General features: G+C 41.0%; 3 protein-coding genes across 4 annotated transcripts; all 3 read left to right on the forward strand.

Annotated features, from left to right (window-relative positions):
- Nucleotides 1-725: 725 nt before the first annotated feature.
- Nucleotides 726-4,857, forward strand: LOC102228051 (serine/arginine-rich splicing factor 1A). 2 transcript variants are annotated; one of them, XR_312767.3, is made up of 5 exons: nt 726-1,144; nt 2,563-2,759; nt 2,846-3,018; nt 3,380-4,017; nt 4,320-4,857. XR_312767.3 is itself a non-coding variant. In XM_005805815.3 (4 exons), the coding sequence occupies exons 1-4, from the start codon at nt 954-956 to the stop codon at nt 3,566-3,568; spliced, it is 750 nt and encodes a 249-aa protein (XP_005805872.1). In that variant the 5' UTR covers nt 726-953; the 3' UTR covers nt 3,569-4,857. The 2 variants fall into 2 exon arrangements, 1 of the variants encoding a protein (XP_005805872.1); XM_005805815.3 differs by having other exon boundaries at nt 3,380-4,857.
- Nucleotides 4,858-6,348: 1,491 nt separating this feature from the next.
- Nucleotides 6,349-7,765, forward strand: LOC102227793 (dynein light chain 2, cytoplasmic-like). Its single transcript, XM_005805814.3, has 3 exons — nt 6,349-6,457; nt 6,856-6,993; nt 7,086-7,765. Exons 2-3 carry the CDS (start codon nt 6,862-6,864, stop codon nt 7,221-7,223), a joined length of 270 nt encoding a protein of 89 aa, XP_005805871.1. The 5' UTR covers nt 6,349-6,457; nt 6,856-6,861; the 3' UTR covers nt 7,224-7,765.
- Nucleotides 7,766-8,650: 885 nt separating this feature from the next.
- Nucleotides 8,651-17,317, forward strand: heatr6 (HEAT repeat containing 6). Its single transcript, XM_014471317.2, has 20 exons — nt 8,651-8,969; nt 9,061-9,168; nt 9,490-9,630; nt 9,961-10,076; nt 10,275-10,389; nt 10,487-10,588; nt 10,672-10,836; nt 10,927-11,171; nt 11,443-11,617; nt 11,711-11,917; nt 12,443-12,542; nt 12,617-13,014; nt 13,097-13,219; nt 13,311-13,397; nt 14,021-14,155; nt 14,241-14,363; nt 14,456-14,580; nt 15,150-15,246; nt 15,363-15,567; nt 16,353-17,317. The coding sequence occupies exons 1-20, from the start codon at nt 8,676-8,678 to the stop codon at nt 16,931-16,933; spliced, it is 3,642 nt and encodes a 1,213-aa protein (XP_014326803.1). The 5' UTR covers nt 8,651-8,675; the 3' UTR covers nt 16,934-17,317.
- The last annotated feature ends 523 nt before the right edge of the window (nt 17,318-17,840 follow it).

The following is a 17,840-nucleotide window of genomic DNA, read 5'->3' on the forward strand; positions in this document are numbered from 1 at the left end:
TAAAATACAAATATTTTGTTTGCCCAAATCACAAAAACATTTTTCTACTCAAGTCTCAGCAATTATTTAAGTGCCTTCAGCTCACCTTGGTTGTAGGGTGTGATCTTGCTGATTCCTGCCAAACTTTATGCTTTGCAATACTGCCAAGGTTGTAGTTATCCTTTTTACCTGCATACTTTTTTTTCTTTAAGTTTTCCTTCCACTCAACTTCCCATTAATGTTCTTGAATACAACATATCTGTTTTCTACTCATTGCATAAGCTGCTATATTTCAGTACATTTCAGTATTAAAGATATTATCTTATGCAACATTAAAATTTACAGAGAAACAATTTGGATTTTATTTAGAGGTAAGCCACACAACCATAAAAATGAACAGAAATAAAGGTTAAAATGTATTAGTTTGTGTATAAGCATATTTAGCTCAACTTGAATCACTTAAAGTTTGTGATGCTGCTATCAACTATTAGCACTACAGTAAATTTAGTCAGCTTTTAAGAGAACATAATTTGTAACTAATGGATTATACATAAAATGTTGGTTTTTTAGCATAACTATATGGTAAAGAAAACTAAGCTGCATCTAGTTTCTGCAAAGCCAAATGATTGAGAAGCACTGCTTCAAAAAGTATTTAGCATTCTTTATAAAGACAAAGCTAAAAAAAAACAAAAACCATTGGACTACAGTAGTAATACGGAAGTATAGTAGGCGAGCTGTTGCTTCTTAACCAATGCTAAAGGTGATTACGTGAACTAGCGTCACTACATGGCGCTAAGTTCGCCATTAAAGTTAGAGCGGATTTAGCAGCCGACAACAGAACAGTGTCGCAGCATTTCCCTGTTCGTTTTCACCCGAAGTTTCCCGCCTCTGTTATGAGATAGCTCTGCCGTAGCCTTTTGTTCGCCACTCGCTCTTAGTCCGTTTGCGGTACGGTTAGCTTATTTTGCGCTATCATGTCCGGAGGATTCGCTCGAGGACCCTCGGGAAGCAACGATTGTCGGATATATGTGGGGAATCTTCCCCCAGACATCCGCTCCAAAGACGTCGAAGACTTATTTTATAAATATGGATCTGTGCGCGATATTGACCTGAAGAACCGCAGAGGAGGACCGCCGTTTGCTTTCGTTCAGTTCGAGGACCCGAGGTGAGCATCTATATCCTGGTTAGCCTTACCGCCGCTGTTAGCCAGATGCTACACCCAAAGTTGTTTTAATGTTCCCTGATACAAATGTTCACTTGCCGCCAGCTGATAGTTTTAGCCATAAATCTAAACTATGTTTTGACCCACTTTTACATTCGTCTCGTAGTTATATTTTCATCCTGTTGTAAGTGAGGTGTTCGGTTGCCTACATGTGGTAGGACTGAGGCCTACTTCACAAAACATGCTCTAAAGGGCACCTAAATACAAGTTGTCATGGTTACAACTAAACCTTTCTTGTAATTAACTTCTTTTTGGCATGTGCAAATAATCTGAGTTTTCTTTTTTCTTCCAATATTTATCTTATGTGAACTTTAATAGTTGCTATTTCGATATGTCTGCAAAAGTGGCCCTAGCTTTTAAAAGGCGAGACCTTGTAACATACCAACCTCGTGAAAAAATATACAACAGGCTGTATGTGTTTTTTTTTCTTCTTCCCCTTTTTTTTTTTTTTTTTTTTTTTACATTTTTGGGCAGATTAAAATTTTTAATACAAGTTTTAGAAATGCTGTGCCTCCTAAACAGAAAAAAAACAAACAATTTTTTATGTTCTTCTAAAAGTGACTTTTTTGTCTGAGAAATAAATTATGACCTTTCCTCACATTAATCTCTCATTAAAGAAAATTTCCAACAATATCAACTATTCCACTGAACAGAAAGATGGAGGACATTAAACTTCCAGCGTGAACAAGTTTGGATATCCCAGCAACGTACCTTCATAGCAGGCAGCAATATGCTAAAATAAGTCTCCAAAATTTATATTATGTCATGATGGGACTTACAGCAGGCTCCTGCTGCTGTTGATATAAAAGCTCATATGTGCACAATCAGAAAAAGCCTCCACATGCATGACTTTAATTGGAGGTGTACAAAGAATAACCTTTTATTTTCTTAAAAAATACGACTTTATGGTGTTGCATATATCAAATCTCTTCCTTGTTGTCTACAGGTCAGTGGTGACGATGTTTTTTTTTTCTAAAGAAATCATTAAACACCAATGCAAACCACTCCAAAGTTCCCCCAATGTCTAACAACACATTGCACTCCTCTTACTGTAGATTGCTCTGTTAGTTCTTCAATAGAGCCATTGCTTTTCTAACCTGTGCTAGTTTTGCTTTCATGACTTTTGGTTTAACTTAAGGAGGTACAAATACCAAAACTGGCTTATTGGGGCCCTAAGCTGATATCCTTTGGGACTTTGTAAACTTTTGCTTTTTAAGATTTAATGAATCTGTAACTTTACTGGGAAAATACTGTGACAGTGGCCCTTTCACAGTAATTCAGATCTGTTGATGTCAAGATCCTCCAGTTGTTGTACTCTTCTGTAGTTACTGAGTGTAAAAAAAAAAAATTATAATTTGCAGGGACGCTGAGGATGCTGTGTATGGGCGAGATGGTTATGATTACGATGGCTATCGACTGCGTGTGGAGTTTCCGAGAAGTGGAAGGGGTGGTGGCGGAGGAGGAGGAGGAGGAGGTGGTGGAGGCGGAGGCATGGGGCCGTCAAGGAATCGGTACGGTCCTCCATCCCGACGCTCCGAAAACAGAGTGGTTGTGTCAGGTGAGTAATGCTGTCCTCTTTTCTGTGCCTTTGTCTTAAGAAAAACATATTTTGTACATCACCTTTTTCTTTCTGTTTTCTGTCAGGTCTTCCCCAAAGCGGGAGCTGGCAGGACCTGAAGGATCACATGCGGGAGGCAGGTGATGTATGTTACGCTGATGTCTTCCGCGATGGCACAGGTGTGGTGGAGTTTGTGCGCAAAGAAGACATGACCTACGCTGTGCGTAAATTGGATAACACCAAGTTTCGTTCTCATGAGGTACGTAATCAGTCAGAGCAGAAAGCTTTGTTACTGAGGAGGTGCTCTTGAGCTGCAGTTTGAAGTTTGCTCATTTAGATGAAGAAGCGGGATTGAGGGGGATGGATACCCAACTGTAAGTAAAGCCAAATCTCAAAGTGTCCCTGGGGGGGGGGGGAAAAGAACATAAATGTTATTTTCATATATGTTTATGATTAAGTTCAGGTGGAGATGCTTGATCGATCAACCTTGTTTTTTTACAACAACATTAAGAGAATTATTGGCCTTTTTTAGGTTGCTGAAACCAATGTGAACTCTTCCTGGTGTCTGCTTGAACCTGGTTGTTCAGTTCATAGATGCTAACACACACGTTTGTGTTTAGGGAGAGACGGCCTACATTCGTGTGAAGATGGATGGCAATCGCAGCCCCAGCTACGGCCCCTCTCGCTCTCGTAGCCGCAGCAGAAGCCGCAGCAAGAGCCGATCCCGCAGCTACTCCCCGCGCCGCAGCAGGGGATCCCCCCAGTACTCGCCCCGGCGTTCTCGTTCACGCTCCCGTTCCCGCACTTAAATCTGCCTAAACTGAAGCAGCGGTGTACGTCAGAGCCAGAGAGGAGGCGGTCACGTTTAAAATCCAGTGGTTACTTCCAGGATAATCTCTCACTTGTGTACAATGTTGTTTTGTGTGTTTCACCCACCCCTCCTCCATTTTGTTTTTTCCTACTTTGTTTGCAGACCTGATTTTCCCCCCCGCTTGGCTTCCTCTGTCTTTTTCCCCTTCTGTTTCTGCTATCCATCTTTTTCTCGTCCTAGCATAATTTTTTTTTCTCTTCTCGTTGAATGCTTTTGTTTTTTTTCTTTTTGCCATCGTCTTTGACTTCTCCCTAGCATATACAACTGTCCTTTGACCTTCTTGTGTGTTTCTCTGTAGAATTCAGAGGAACAGGATAGGATGGGAAGAGAGGAAACAGTTCATTTTAGGATAAACAGGAGGAGGAGGAGTCAAATATGGCACCAATGGTATGATGGCTGTGCCTTGTCGACTGTGAAATCTACACTTAAGGCTTTTGTGAATCTCTTTTCCTTTGAAATTACTCAGTTTACACTTGAATACTGCTGTTGAATGTTACAGTAAAGTGTGCTGTAAACTGTTTTTGGGGACCCTAAAACTTATTTGTTTTTTTGTTTGCTTCTCATCTTTTTGTAGTCAAAGTATTTTTTGGATTTGATTGGTAGTTGAATTATTAATATTTTAAAAATGTTTTCCAAAGGTGTGATTCTAACTCACCTCCTTCTCTTTGGTTCTGCTGGTTATTCTAAAGGTTTGGACTGGGCTCATTGGCTCACCTTTCCGGATCCGGATCAGGATTCAGGATCAGTTTAGGATTAGGCTTCAGGATGGATACATGGAGCACGACCCCGGCCCTGTCCACCTTACCCCGGCTAACCGGAAACCTCTATGTAAACGAGATAAATCAAACTGATTTGGCTTTCGGAATTATCAAAATTATTCCTTCATTTTTTGGTCTGGGACCTCAGAGACGCAGTTACTGGCGGCACAGAGGGGAAACCATTTCTCAATTTTTTATTTTTTATTTTTTTAATTATAAAAAGAAGAGCAAAGCTTGGATAGGATCCAGTAGGAGGGCATGGAGGTGCAGGATGGATCCCACACGTAAGGAGAGTGGTAAATTGTGGGGAACATTTGTCAGGGGGCGAGGGAGGTGTGGTTGGTAAAAGGAAAGGATTCTCAAAATGGTATGACTTTTCTTAGTTCAGTCATTTTCAAAGATGGATGATTTGTGATTTTCAGTATTTCACTGCTTATTTCTCTTTTAATAAAACATTCAGTAACAATAAGTGAGTGCTGTTTTTGTTGTATTTTTTAAATTTTCTGCCATATACAGGTTTGGCACAATGTTGCACATCACTTGCACAAAGTATTTCTGAGTAAGCTGAGGTAATAGGAGCAAGTTTTCCCTTCGTTTAGATCGTTTCTTGCTATTTTTGTAAAAGTAGAATTATTCTAGTCCTAAATTCCCAGATTTTTCAAAGCATTTTATTAAATGGATCTACTTAATGTCAAGTCAGAGAATCTAATTTATTCCACTACCATTCAATCATATTCAATTCAATCCCAAAGTCGCATTCTTTGTGAACAAAGCAGAGTATTCACTGAGCACAATGAAATTGTTTCTAAGGATTTGTTAAGTTTGAACAAGTTTTCAGTCAGCTTTCATAGAAAGTAAAACAGGTTTTTGCTCTTGTAGGAGAATATATGTGCTCAGTTATTGAATAACTTAATGGGGGGGAAACAATCTCACTTTCAGCTTTAAAAAAAAAAAAACTATAAAAGTAAGTAATTTAGAAAAGGGGGAGGTGTATCAGTTGGCCATATGATTATTTTCTTGTATAATAATCACAAGCCTGCTATTCAAGGTCTCAGTCTCTCGAATCAGCTTATGATCAGTATTTTTGTGCAGTAACAACCACTGGTCTCCTTAAGCTGGTAAACCTGAGGGCAGAGTAACACAGTAAGCCTTCTTTCTCAGAAAAAGGCCTGTTTTGTCAGTAATTAAATGATTTAACCGTCACAAAATAAAAGTGCATGTGTGTTTTCCTTCATGATAAATATCCTGTTTAAGATGGGAACACACATTAGGTTTTAGTTTTATTATGTGATGGAGCAAAAATCAAAGTTTTCTTGAAAGATTCAGACTGCTTAGAGAAAGTCGGTTCTGGAGTTGATGTAGAGTCCATCTACAACCAGAAAAGATGCAGCTTATCTTGGATACTGTTAGGTTCCTCTTATGTTCATTTCAAATCTTAGGGAGCTCATTTGTGACTCCTTCTCTGAAAGATTTTACATTTTAAAGTCCGATTTTTATTTTTTGCAAGAATTAGAAGCTCTCTAGTGATTACACGCCCTGCTGAAAAGGATATTTTTGAATGTTATTTATGAGAGAAACACTTTTTTTGAAGTCATAAACCTAGGATTATTATAATTCTATATGTTATTAAAGTATTGTCAGACAGATACCATTATTTTGGTAATCCTATTTATTTCATGTAAGGAAAAAATGTTTTTATTTACTTATATAAAGCAGTGTTCACTTCTTGATGACAGAAATAATAGTTTATGAAACTGTTCCAGACAAAATCTTGCCACACAAAATATGGCGAACAGGCTGACGTACTGTTTCTAAGTACGGCAAAATGACATCTACGGTGAGGCAGGAAGGTGAGAGCGGTGCAATCTGGGTGGAAATAAAATGCAGGCCCTTCTCCGCGAGTAGAAAATGAGCGTCAGCTGGGCGAAGACTTGCCCTGAGCCAATCAGCGGGAGGAGGAGATGCGGAGGGCGGAGCGGGAGAACCACGCGTCCTTCAATAAATGAAAGAAAAGCTGTGCAGTCCCCCGAAGCGTGCATCTCTGAACACCGAAACTACATACAGGAACGGTAAGAGTTATTTAAATATTACACAGCGTGCTTTGCTATGGCTGAGCGTGCAAAAGCTGATGCGCAGGAGAAACCCGAGTGCTTTGCATCTTTCCTGTGCCGTTTGAGCAAGAAAAGCGCATCAGCCACTGTGGAAACCTGACTACAAAGGCTAATGGTGGCTGAAGCAAAACATCCTCTCGCACAGAAAGCACCAAGTTGGTAGAGATGTGTGCACTCCCAAAATGAGTTATCTTTGTAGCAGCACTGCGTGAAACGTAAAATGCCGGGCTCACGTGGTTTGCAAACTGAAGCAAAGACATCGATTAAAAGAAGTGCCGACAGTGGATTCTATGCACCAAACAGCGTCTTGTCTGCATCCTTTTATAGACAACGTATCAAACTTTTGTGTCTTGCAGGGCATCATGTCTGACAAGAAGGCGGTGATCAAGAATGCAGACATGTCTGATGAAATGCAGCAGGATGCTGTAGACTGTGCCATGCAGGCAATGGAGAAGTACAACATAGAGAAGGATATCGCTGCCTATGTTAAAAAGGTATGGTGCTCTCTTTTTAAGTTGGAGAAATGTGACCTTTTGAAGAACTTTTACATCAGCATTGACCTTCATCTTTCTCATCTTTCCCACAGGAGTTTGACAAGAAATACAATCCGACATGGCACTGCATCGTTGGCAGGAACTTTGGCAGCTATGTGACACACGAAACTAAACATTTCATTTACTTCTACTTGGGTCAGGTGGCCATCCTGCTGTTTAAGTCCGGCTAAGGCATGCACCCTTGTCACAATGTGCATGCTGCCACCTTTCTGCAGACATGCCTACCTCCTGGTCCGCTGCTTTCATCAATTACGTTTTTGCCAACTGCATACACAAACCATCAATCATGTCTGCACAGATGATTCATAGGAAGTCCAAGAATTAGGATCAGTCTGATCAGGCCCTCTGTCAGTGTTTGTAAATCTGTCTTTGTTATATCTGTGTTTTTGCTTTTGTGCAAGTTGGATGTAGAGTCCATTATTTCAAACGAGTTTGTTGTAAAATAACTTATTTTTAGTGCATTAAAACGAGCAACAGAGTTTTTGTTCAAATGCCTTTAATTTCCAGGACTGTTGCTTGAACCTAATAAAAGCTGTGATATGTGGAGGTTTGTATGTGCTTTAACATTCCTGGTTATGCCTGTGAAAACTTGCAGCGATCCTGTTCTGTATGTCTGTAAACTCATTTGGTTGCCTGGTATTGTGACAGTATTTGTCGACAAATCAAATGTTGAGCACAAACCAATTTTGACAATTAAATAGTTCAAATAATGTCTGTGGATGCACTTTAATTTGGTTGTATTGCATGGTGTTATGCCTCACATCTGACATGGCCTTAACATCACCCTGATTGGTATTAAGGCTATGACAAGGTGTGGGAATTTTATGTAAAAGAATTTGAACCTTAAACTTGCAGTTGGAACTAAAAATACATTAGAGGTGGCGTTGCTTTCATTGTACCAGTTTACTATCAAAGTAAGGAAATGATGGAATTTCAGTATACATAATGAAAATGCTCACATTCCAACTCATCCAGTGAGTTGATGAAACAAGATGATTTAAGATCAAAAATTTGTTCTTATTCCGGTTCATTAATACTCTTACACAGCCACTCACAAAGCAGACTAGATATCTTAATAGAAATCTAGTAAATTCTATATGATGGGCCTAATAAATTTGAGGATTTTTTTTGTGTGAAAGGACACCATTGAAAACACTAATGGATTTTACTAGCTTTGGTAAAAAAATAAAAAAAAACAGAAAATGAAGCAAAAATGGGAGGTCATTGGCTCTATAGAACTCAAAAGAGAACTGGATAAATGAGAAGCAGAGGGATCATCTCAGGTTTCAGCATTCTAGACTAAAAAGCACTTTTAATTTTAGGGAAACAGTGCAAGTGTGAATACTCTGTGGCGTTGAGACTCTAGAACATGTTACGTTGTTCTGTTTATAAAGAAAGACAACAGTTGACCCAAAACTTAAAAACTAGACTTAGTTCATTTATTCATTTAGCAATAACTCAAAGTTATCAGAGAATATTTAGTCATCTGAAATGAATAATATAAATTGGGTGACATTCTGGTCTACACTCCATGACCAGTTGGTGGCGGTTATTTACCAACCGCCACCAACAACAAGACGAAGAAGAAGAAGGACGAAGAAAAGTGCTTCCGGGTGATAAACATGTCGGCTCCTGTCGGGGTGTCGGCACCGGTGTTCGGCCGTCCTGCAGTCCCTGCCTTCCCGTCCATGGCTCTGTCGGCCGAAGCCGCTCCGTTCAGTCCCGGAGAGACGGACTGCTCGCCGCCAGACTCTCTGTCGGACGCGGAGAAGCAGTTTTCCCGCTGCGCCGCGAGGCTTCGAGCCCTGAGACCGGACTGCAGCCACCTGAGAGAGGAGCTCAATCAGCTGTTTGACCAGCTGCTTTCAGAGAACTACAACAGGAGCTGCGAGCTTCCCATCACCATCCGACCAGAGGTAACGCAATCTACCAACCAGCAGCCGCTCCTCTTCGGTCACTTGTGAGGGTTTCTTGGTTGTTATAAAGCGTCTTGTTTCCCTTTTCCAGGATGTGTGTGTTTTGCTAAAGCACACCAGTGGCCTCGTACCTTTGAATCAAGAACATTTGGTTGTTAAATTCTGTCAACTTGTTCATCACCTCCTCAATCAGCTGAAGGTAAGAACGAGCATAATGCAAAAATCTACTTTTCCATCTAGGACTTTGTAAACGTGTTCAAAATCAATTTAAATGGATATATTTGAATTTATGGCTGTAGCCTCAGGCACCTGTTTACTCTTGTCTTATGTGTCTTTTTGGTTGTTCCTTGGATGGGCTGAATTGAAACCAATTTCGTCAAGCTTCTGTACAATGACAATAAAGGATGATTCTGATATTCATACCCCTTTAACATTTTGAATATCTGGAGGTTGAAGTTCGATTTTCTGCCGTGTGCTGGAATATATTAACTTGTTTTTATTCTGCTTGGATTTCCTCCAGGTTATAATGGATGAACAGACACTGGATGTGCTGGTAAACTATACTGCCAATGCCCTGAAACAGTGCAGTACATGGACACACTCAGATGTTCTCTTGGCACTTTCCACAGTTGTGTATGGTAATGGATCTCTGTGCCACCAGGTAGATTATCATTGTTCACTGCTTTTTAAACTGCATTTGTTATTGCCATGGCTTTAATTAAAGATTTGAATCTAACAGTGAGCCGAGGAGTTTCTAAATTCTTATCCTTTCAATAATGTCCCTAACCTTTGTATATTCTTTAATAAACTCCAGAAATATCCCTTAAACAAGTTGACATTTAAACTCAGAGTCTTCAGTTTTCATATCTTTGAAGAGTGAAAAATAAGTCAAATTTGTCAATAATTTGTTTTACCAGAACCAGTCACAGAAATGTTTTCCTGTTTCAGTCATGTCTTTTCCTATTTGCATTGAGATTTTGCTCGTTCACAGCTTGTCAGTGACCTGCTGTGTGAAGATGGAATCATTCTGCAGTATAGTTCTCCTTCCCAGCCAAATATCGAGTTGAGGCACGTTGCACTCACCTGCATGGCCAACATCTGCCTCAGGTAGACTTCAGGATGTCCACATTTCATCACATTATAGACATTACCTTCTATTTATCTCATTTTAGATTTTATGTGGTAGATCAACAGAGAATGGCGCTTAATTGTTTCCTAAATGTCTTTATACGTACATATTTGAAATGTTACTTTAGGCTTCTTTTGTGTCATTTTGCTGGATGGCTGTGTGTTTTTTTTCTGCAGGATTCCCGGTCAGCCACTTTTGGACGATCAGTACAGAAGTGTTTGTTTCAGACTTTTTCTGAAGACACTGCAGTCACCCAAACCTCCCAACACCGATGATCTCTTCTACTGCATGGTACCTACATCTGACCTGCTACAATAAGAAAATAGTTGAAAAATGCATGTTTGGTGATGGCTAACACTCTTTTTTTGCTATGTTTTGTTTCTTGCAGGTCATCCAGGCTGCTCTGAAGGGACTTCAGTTCTGTCTGTCAGTTGGAAAGTGGAAATTTGGAGGAGGAGAGGAGCTTGGATCTGTACTGGCTGCACTGAAGGTGGAAAAACGAACCATATTTCCTTCTGCATAAATCTGTCTGGTGAAGTCTATTCATTTGAGACCTACTGATTCTTTCCATAGAGGCTCATGTTCCAGGGAGCCGCTGGTTTGAGTGTCGACTGGCCAGAGGTAATTTACCCAGCGCCTCTTTCGCAGTATGAAAGTCTCTCTCCACCAAGGCCTACTGAACCACCAAAACCTTTAGAATCACCAAAGGAGGCTGATAAGACTGGAAAAGCTTCAGGAGTAAGAGGAGCCTTAGTGCTTACTGACTTTAGTACTTACAAAGGAATTTTCCGCATTTATTGCAAGGTGTTCACTTTTGTCTCGTTTAAGAAAAAAAAGAGGAAATCGAAAGGAAAAGGAAAGAAAACAAAACATGAAGAAAGCAAAGTGGATGACAGAGAGGAGGAAGATAAAGAAGCGGTGCCTGAAGTCTGCGGAGGCGGAGGGGACGTCAGCAGAAATGATGTGGAGAGCCTAGCCAAAGCGCCCACCTCATTTCTCTACCCATTCTGGAAGCTGAACAGTTCTGAATCCGAGTTTTCAGACATCGAAGGAAACGCACAAAGCAAATTAAGGTACACAGAGAGCTTTTTACATATTTGATCTTTTGATCGCAGGACTCCTCCACTGTCTGGAAAGGAATGCATTTTTTCCAGAAATATGGTATTTCTTGTCCTCTATCCATTCATCCCTTTTTTTGTTTTGTTTTCTGCCATGAATTCAGTCGACTTTTGTTTTTATATTATAAAAATGATCAGGACAGGACAGAGAGCAATGTGTCGGGACCCTGTTTTAATGCCGGTTTTTTTATTCCCATCAACAAACTTTTCCATTTTGCTGTTTTAGAGTTTACCAGTGCCGTGTTCGTCAGTTAGCGCTGCACTGCATGCTAGCAGTAGTGAAAGCTGTCGAGAAGAGAACTCTGTATGGTTACTGGTCCTCCTTCGTCCCTGACTCTCCTGCTGGTGGACCCCCATCTCTAACTCTCCTTACAATTATACTAAAGGACCCCTCACCAAAGGTACAGCCAGTCACAAACATTTGCTTTGGGTTTCATCAGGATGTGTGAAACATTACACTTCGTGTTTAATTCATGTATTCTTTCTTATTCTAGGTGCGACTGTGTGCGCTTCAGGTGCTGTCAGCCATCTTGGATGGCTCTCGGCAGTTTCTGGCAGCGGCTGAAGACACGGCATCACCTCGAACGTCTTACACCCCGTTCTCCTTCATGCTAGCTGCTGCTATCAGAGAGCTGCACCGCGGCCTCAGCCTGGCTCTCCTGGCTGAAACGTCCTCTCAAACGCTAACACAGGTCACAAAGGTGGGCAAGCTGATTTATCATTTAATGTTTAGGCAGCTCTTACAAGCAGGTATTTGTGAATGAGTTTGTCCTAATAAGAAAAAGATTTTTAATATCCAGAGTGCTATTCACACTGTTCACAATCAATGCATTAAGTCTGTTTTGAGTTTTCTCTAGATAAATGACTTGACTTTACAATTTAATGTATTTGTAGAATTACACTTTGTCCACAGTTGCATTCTGCTTGAAATAAATATTTATGGGCGCGTCACATTGTATTGACTAACATCAAAGAGATTGGGTTTACCACCTGGAAGACAGGTGAACTGGAAGACAGTGGCCGTCTGCAGCATTGTTCTGTTGGCTGTGGGGGTGAAGTAGTGAAGACAACAAAACTCTTAAATACTTCATTTATGATGAAAATGACCATAACTCACCCTTTTGAATAATAAAATTGACCAAAATAATGTTAGTTTGTGCTGAAGGAAAACGTATGTGACTGAGACAGTGCTGCAGTCACGGAGTATCTCCTCTTCTGTCTGTTAGTGCCTGGCGTTCCTGGTGACCAACGCTCCCTATCATCGCCTCAGACCTGGCCTGCTGAGCCAGCTCTGGAAACAGATTCGTCCTTATGTGCGCCACAGAGGTTTGCACCTCATCTCAATGACCTGTCTAGCGTTTTAAAGCTTCTCTCTGACTCTATGAATGCTCCGTCTACAGATGTGACTGTACGCGGGTCTGTGCTGAGACTCTACGGGGCGATGGTAACGGCTCAGGCCCCACTCCCTGAGGTGCAGCTTCTCCTCCAGCAGCCAGAAAACCTCGGCGGCGGCAGCATCTCCGGCTCGGTAACACCGCAGGACTCTGCTCTCAGCTGGAGACACAGGAACGGAGCGGCCTCGCCTGCTCGGACACCAGCAGCTTTCTCCCAACAAAACTCAAACACACATTCCCCCCAGCTTCCTCACACACCGAGAGAGGAGGAGAAGTCGTCACCGTGGCTGTTGAAGCTGTGCGTTTCTCTGGTGACTCAGCCCAGAGAGGAGCAGTCAGACCATGAGGGAGCTGGAGGAGGCGCTGCTTTAGAGCCCTCTCCTGTTCGACTAGAAGCTCTGCAGGTAAAAGTTATGGAAACAACTTGTAAACGCTCTAAAGAAGCATTTCTCAAGACATGCTTTGTTTTTGTTTTTTTTCTTTCAGGTTTTGTCCCATCTGGTACGCGGCTATTTCTCTCTTGCTCAATCAAGCCTGTATGAGATCGGGCAGGTGAGCGTTCGGTGCCTGGAGGAGACAGACCCCTCCATACAGCTACACAGTGCAAAGGTAAAGCTGTCTACCTCAGCTGCAAGCATTACACATGGTCACCAAACTACAGTAAGCAAACGACCTCTGTGGTTTTGTTGTATTTTTTTAGCTACTAGAAGAGTTTGGTACAGGAATAATCCAACAGTACAGAGCTGAGAACAGTGTTCCTGAAAGCTCTAAGGTTCCTGTGAACCAGGTAAGAACCTTTACTACGGTCTTGGGCTGCAACTATTATATTATTAATCGATTATTAACATATTTTTCATCAAGTCACTCCAGCCTTTTTTATGTAATACTAGAGATGCATTAAAATGCAAATAAACAATTCAGATCCTTTTTTAAATGATAAAATTTAAAAGATGCAATAACACAGCATTCCTTTAGTGAATTTGAACTGGGTGAAGCTAAAACTAGCTAAAACATATTTACAAACAAGGTTGTTTTTTATCTTGAATGCAAAATGTGCATATTTTATACAATTTTGGCTTAATTACTGCTCTGCATTCAATGTTTTTCAGTCTTGTTTGAGTCTGTGTACTCCAGTTGATTATTAGTCGCTTACTAAATTAGTATTCCCTAGTTAAGACAGATTTGAGAGTTTGTTGTAAAAGCTGAAGGCTCAGCGTTTCAGAAGATTAAACATTATGTCATGATGGGTTACAGGACGCTTCCAAAATCACACAAATTTAAAATGGATAAAACTAAATGACATCCAAGTTGCTTGTAATGGACCTTATGTCCAACATTCAGCTTGGATTGTGCTCATGTCATGTTAGCCACCCGTGGAACGTGTCCTAATGCGACGTTTCCTGCTTGTAGGTGGTGGAGTTTTGGTTAGAAGTGTTGAGTGGGCCACTAAATGCAGCACTACAAAACGAACAGCATCCCACGCTACAGGCAAGCGCCTGCGACACGCTCGCCTCCATCCTGCCACAGGCCTTCGCTCAGCTGCCTGTGAGTTTCTCCTTTGATCACCTTCTAATTTTCTGAAGAGAAAATTGAAATTCCTCCAGCTGTATTTGCAATCTTGTTTTTCCAGGATAAAACCCAGCTGATGTGCATCACCGTGCTGCTGGGCCTGACCTACACCGAGAACTATCTGGTGAAGACTGCAGCCGTCAGGGCTTTGGGAGTTTACATACTGTTCCCTTGTTTGAGAGAGGCAAGTAATCAGTAAAGACCAGCATCTGCGCGGTTAGGAAAAACAGCCATCTGAATGTTTTCAGATATTCTCTTATTATATTCTTCCCTCAGGATGTGATGTTTGTGGCTGATACTGCGAACATTATCCTCGCCGCCCTTGATGACCGATCTACAAACGTCCGTGCAAAAGCTGCGTGGTCTTTGGGAAACCTCACAGACACACTTATCATTAATATGTAAGACTGCTTGGGTTCATAAAGCAGACAGAATAGGGTGAAAAGTCTGGAACTTCCTCTTAAATCAGCAGCAACATACTTAAAGGTGGACATTACTGGAGATTTCAACTGAACACTCAATAAAACAGATTTTGGAATGGATTGGTTTGGAACCTCAACTTTATAAACATTTTATTCATGATTAAAATCCTGATCAGCGCCAGAATATCAACCAAATTAAAGAAACTCTGTACTCTATCCCTGGTAGAGTGGTCAAACAACCAGCCAAAAGGGTACAAGAAATTTGTTGAGGCTCACAGAAAATGTGAAGTTGAGACACAAGTTGCAAAGAGGCATTTAAACTAATAATATATCATCTGCATGAATAACTTTGACCCAATACAGAAAATTACCAAAAAATCAAACTTCTGCAACAAGAACAAACAAATTCTTGTTGTTTGTTGTATCAAAATTCCATCCAGACTAAAAAACACTTTAAATTCATCATTTGAAAACTGAGAATTAATTACCTTCACGGCAATAATGACTGTAAACCTCTGGACCTGATCTGTATCTTTCTCTACCTTCAGGCAGAATGTAGGTGTGGATTTCCAGGAAGAATTGTCCGACATGCTTCTGCTGAAGATGCTGCAGGCAGCAACTCGAGCATCTGCAGACAGAGACAAGGTGAAAAGAAAAAAGAAACGCATTCACTCAGATTTACAGCAGTAACCCCAGATCTCCTGAGGGCAACGTGTTCAAACTAATATGCTACCTTGTTTTCTTCTCCTCTAACCTTCCAGGTGAAGTGCAATGCAGTGCGAGCTCTTGGAAATCTGCTTCATTTCCTGCGTCACAGTCAGATGACTCGGCCTGTTTTCCAACGCCCACTGGAAGACGCGGTTCGTGCTCTGGTCAAAACCGTCCAGTCGGAAGCAGCTATGAAAGTCAGGTGGAATGCCTGCTATGCACTGGGAAATGCCTTCAGAAATTCCTCCCTGCCACTTGGTAAGTATATATTTTTTTTAATTTCTCTTAAGAGTCTAGAGATTCAAGTGAATATTTTGCAAAATTCACTTTCTGCCCGTTTTTATACTTTCAGTTGGGCCTCGACTGCTTCTAAAAACTGTCCAGGCATTAAAAAAAAAAACTCAAATGTTTTTTGGGAATAGGTTCATGTTTTTTGGTCTCTGGAAAACAAATAATTTCAAAACCTTCTTTGTAGAGTCACAACAAGGTGCACAGCGCCGTTATCTAGCAACCCCAGCGATCCCAGTCTGTCACCCTAGCAACCCAAGCAGAGCTCCAGCACGTTTGGTTGTTGACTTACCAATCAGAAACCACTTGCTACATTCCTATTGGTTGTGCAGGAGGCTCCATTTCTGCTTTTCGAAGTTAATGTTGTATAATTACGCATCTCTTTTCATCTGCTGAAACTTGATGAAATGTTGAGTTGGGGGGGCGTGTCTAGCAGAAGCTTACTTGGATTTAAAGTGACAAGATGTCCTTAAAAAACAGCTCATTCTGAAAGGAGGTCAAAATATTCAGAACTGATCAGACAAAAATCTCATTATCTAAGAATGATTTTGTGCAAAAAATGTAATAAACATGTTTTGTATAGCCCATAGACCTTTCCTAACCTAATTGAAGGGAGCATTATAAGTCCCCTTTTAGGAGTAGCTAATGATTTAGATCCAAGTCTAAATTTACTTAACTAACTTTCCGTCTTGTAGTTGTTGGATTTTGCTGATGTCGAACATTACAGCTGGCCTTTGTTTCTTTCTTTATGACAGAAACGGCTCCATGGTCTCAGGATGCCTTCTCCGCCCTCTGCCATGTGGTCACCTCCTGCAAAAACTTCAAAGTCCGCATCAAGTCGGCTGCCGCCCTCACGGTGCCAGCCCAGCGCAGCTGCTACGGTGACACAAAGCGCTTCAGTTGCGTGTGGCGCTCTCTGGCCACAGCCCTGGAAAACAGCGAAGACGCGGTCGACTTTCTGGAATACCGCTACAGCGCCAGCCTGCGACACACGCTCTCCGAGGCTCTGTTGCACCTGCTCAGCCTCGGCACGCTGCAGGACATGCCTGAACTCAGCGCGTCGTTGGCCGGGGAGGAGGGCAGGGGCATCAGAGAGCATTTAATCAAGTATCTTAAAGCGGAGGAAGGAGAAGGAAAAACAGGAGGAGAAGATGAAGCAGGAGAAGAGAGGAACTCTGGGGAGGAGAGTGGACAACTGCAGCAAAGACTGGGTCGACTCCAGGAGACGCTTGTCAGACTTAAGAGCCTGAAGGTTGAAGAGGAGGGAGGGGAGCAGGAGAAGGATGTGGTGGTTCATTTCCTCGAGGATCTGTTGAAGATATGTGAGGAGTTTTAGAAATATACTTTAACCTGAATTTATCTTAAATCAGGCTGGAGCAAAACGTAAGGAAAGAGCAGATCAGTCTTGATATATTTGAACAATATGTTTTCAGAAGAATTAAAATCTGCTTTGAAAATGAATTTGTCCTTCAGATTTCAAGCGTTCACAGCAGACGTGTGTGTATGTGTATATATGTATATATATATATATAAGTGCAAATTTACACAAATTATTAAAACAGTTTACCCCTGAGAAAACTGAGCTGAAATAAAAAGTAGTACCTGACCCCCAACTCGGACAGGTTCTCCGGCAGGTGAAAAAAGCCTCACTGGAATCATCATCTCTTTTATTTCTATACTGCTACATTGTTTTCTGTTGTATTTAGTTAACAAAAAAAAACACTTGTACTTGCCTAAAATCTTTGATCTGTATTTTATCATAGTCATAATCAACTAACTGAAGTCAAGTCGCCAAATTATTCAATGACATTTTTTTGGAAGCATTAGTATTGGTATCTGCAATACTAGCCTTGTATTTACTTGATTTCGGATCAATACCAGAGTTCCCAGTATTGCACACACCTACATGAACCACACTACAGATAGTGTGATATGGCTGAGTGTACAGATATATTTTACATCTCTTGTATTATTGTATGATTTCTGCTGCCTGAAAATAGATTGATACCTTTGTTGTTTTTCTGATTCTTCCAAATTTTTCTTCCGTCACAAAACTACAGTGCCTTTCAAAAGTATTCAAACCCCTTGAACTTTTTGACATAGCCATTTGTGTATGTGTATTTTAAAATATATTGTGAGGTGGAAGGTGAAGGGTATTTGGTTTTCAATTTTATTTTTTACAAATAAAATTTTAAAAGCTGTGGTGTGTGTATTCTGGCACCCGTTATCCAATGTGATTAAGA

This window comes from Xiphophorus maculatus, chromosome 11, assembly GCF_002775205.1.
Source record: "Xiphophorus maculatus strain JP 163 A chromosome 11, X_maculatus-5.0-male, whole genome shotgun sequence".
NCBI lineage: Eukaryota > Metazoa > Chordata > Actinopteri > Cyprinodontiformes > Poeciliidae > Xiphophorus > Xiphophorus maculatus.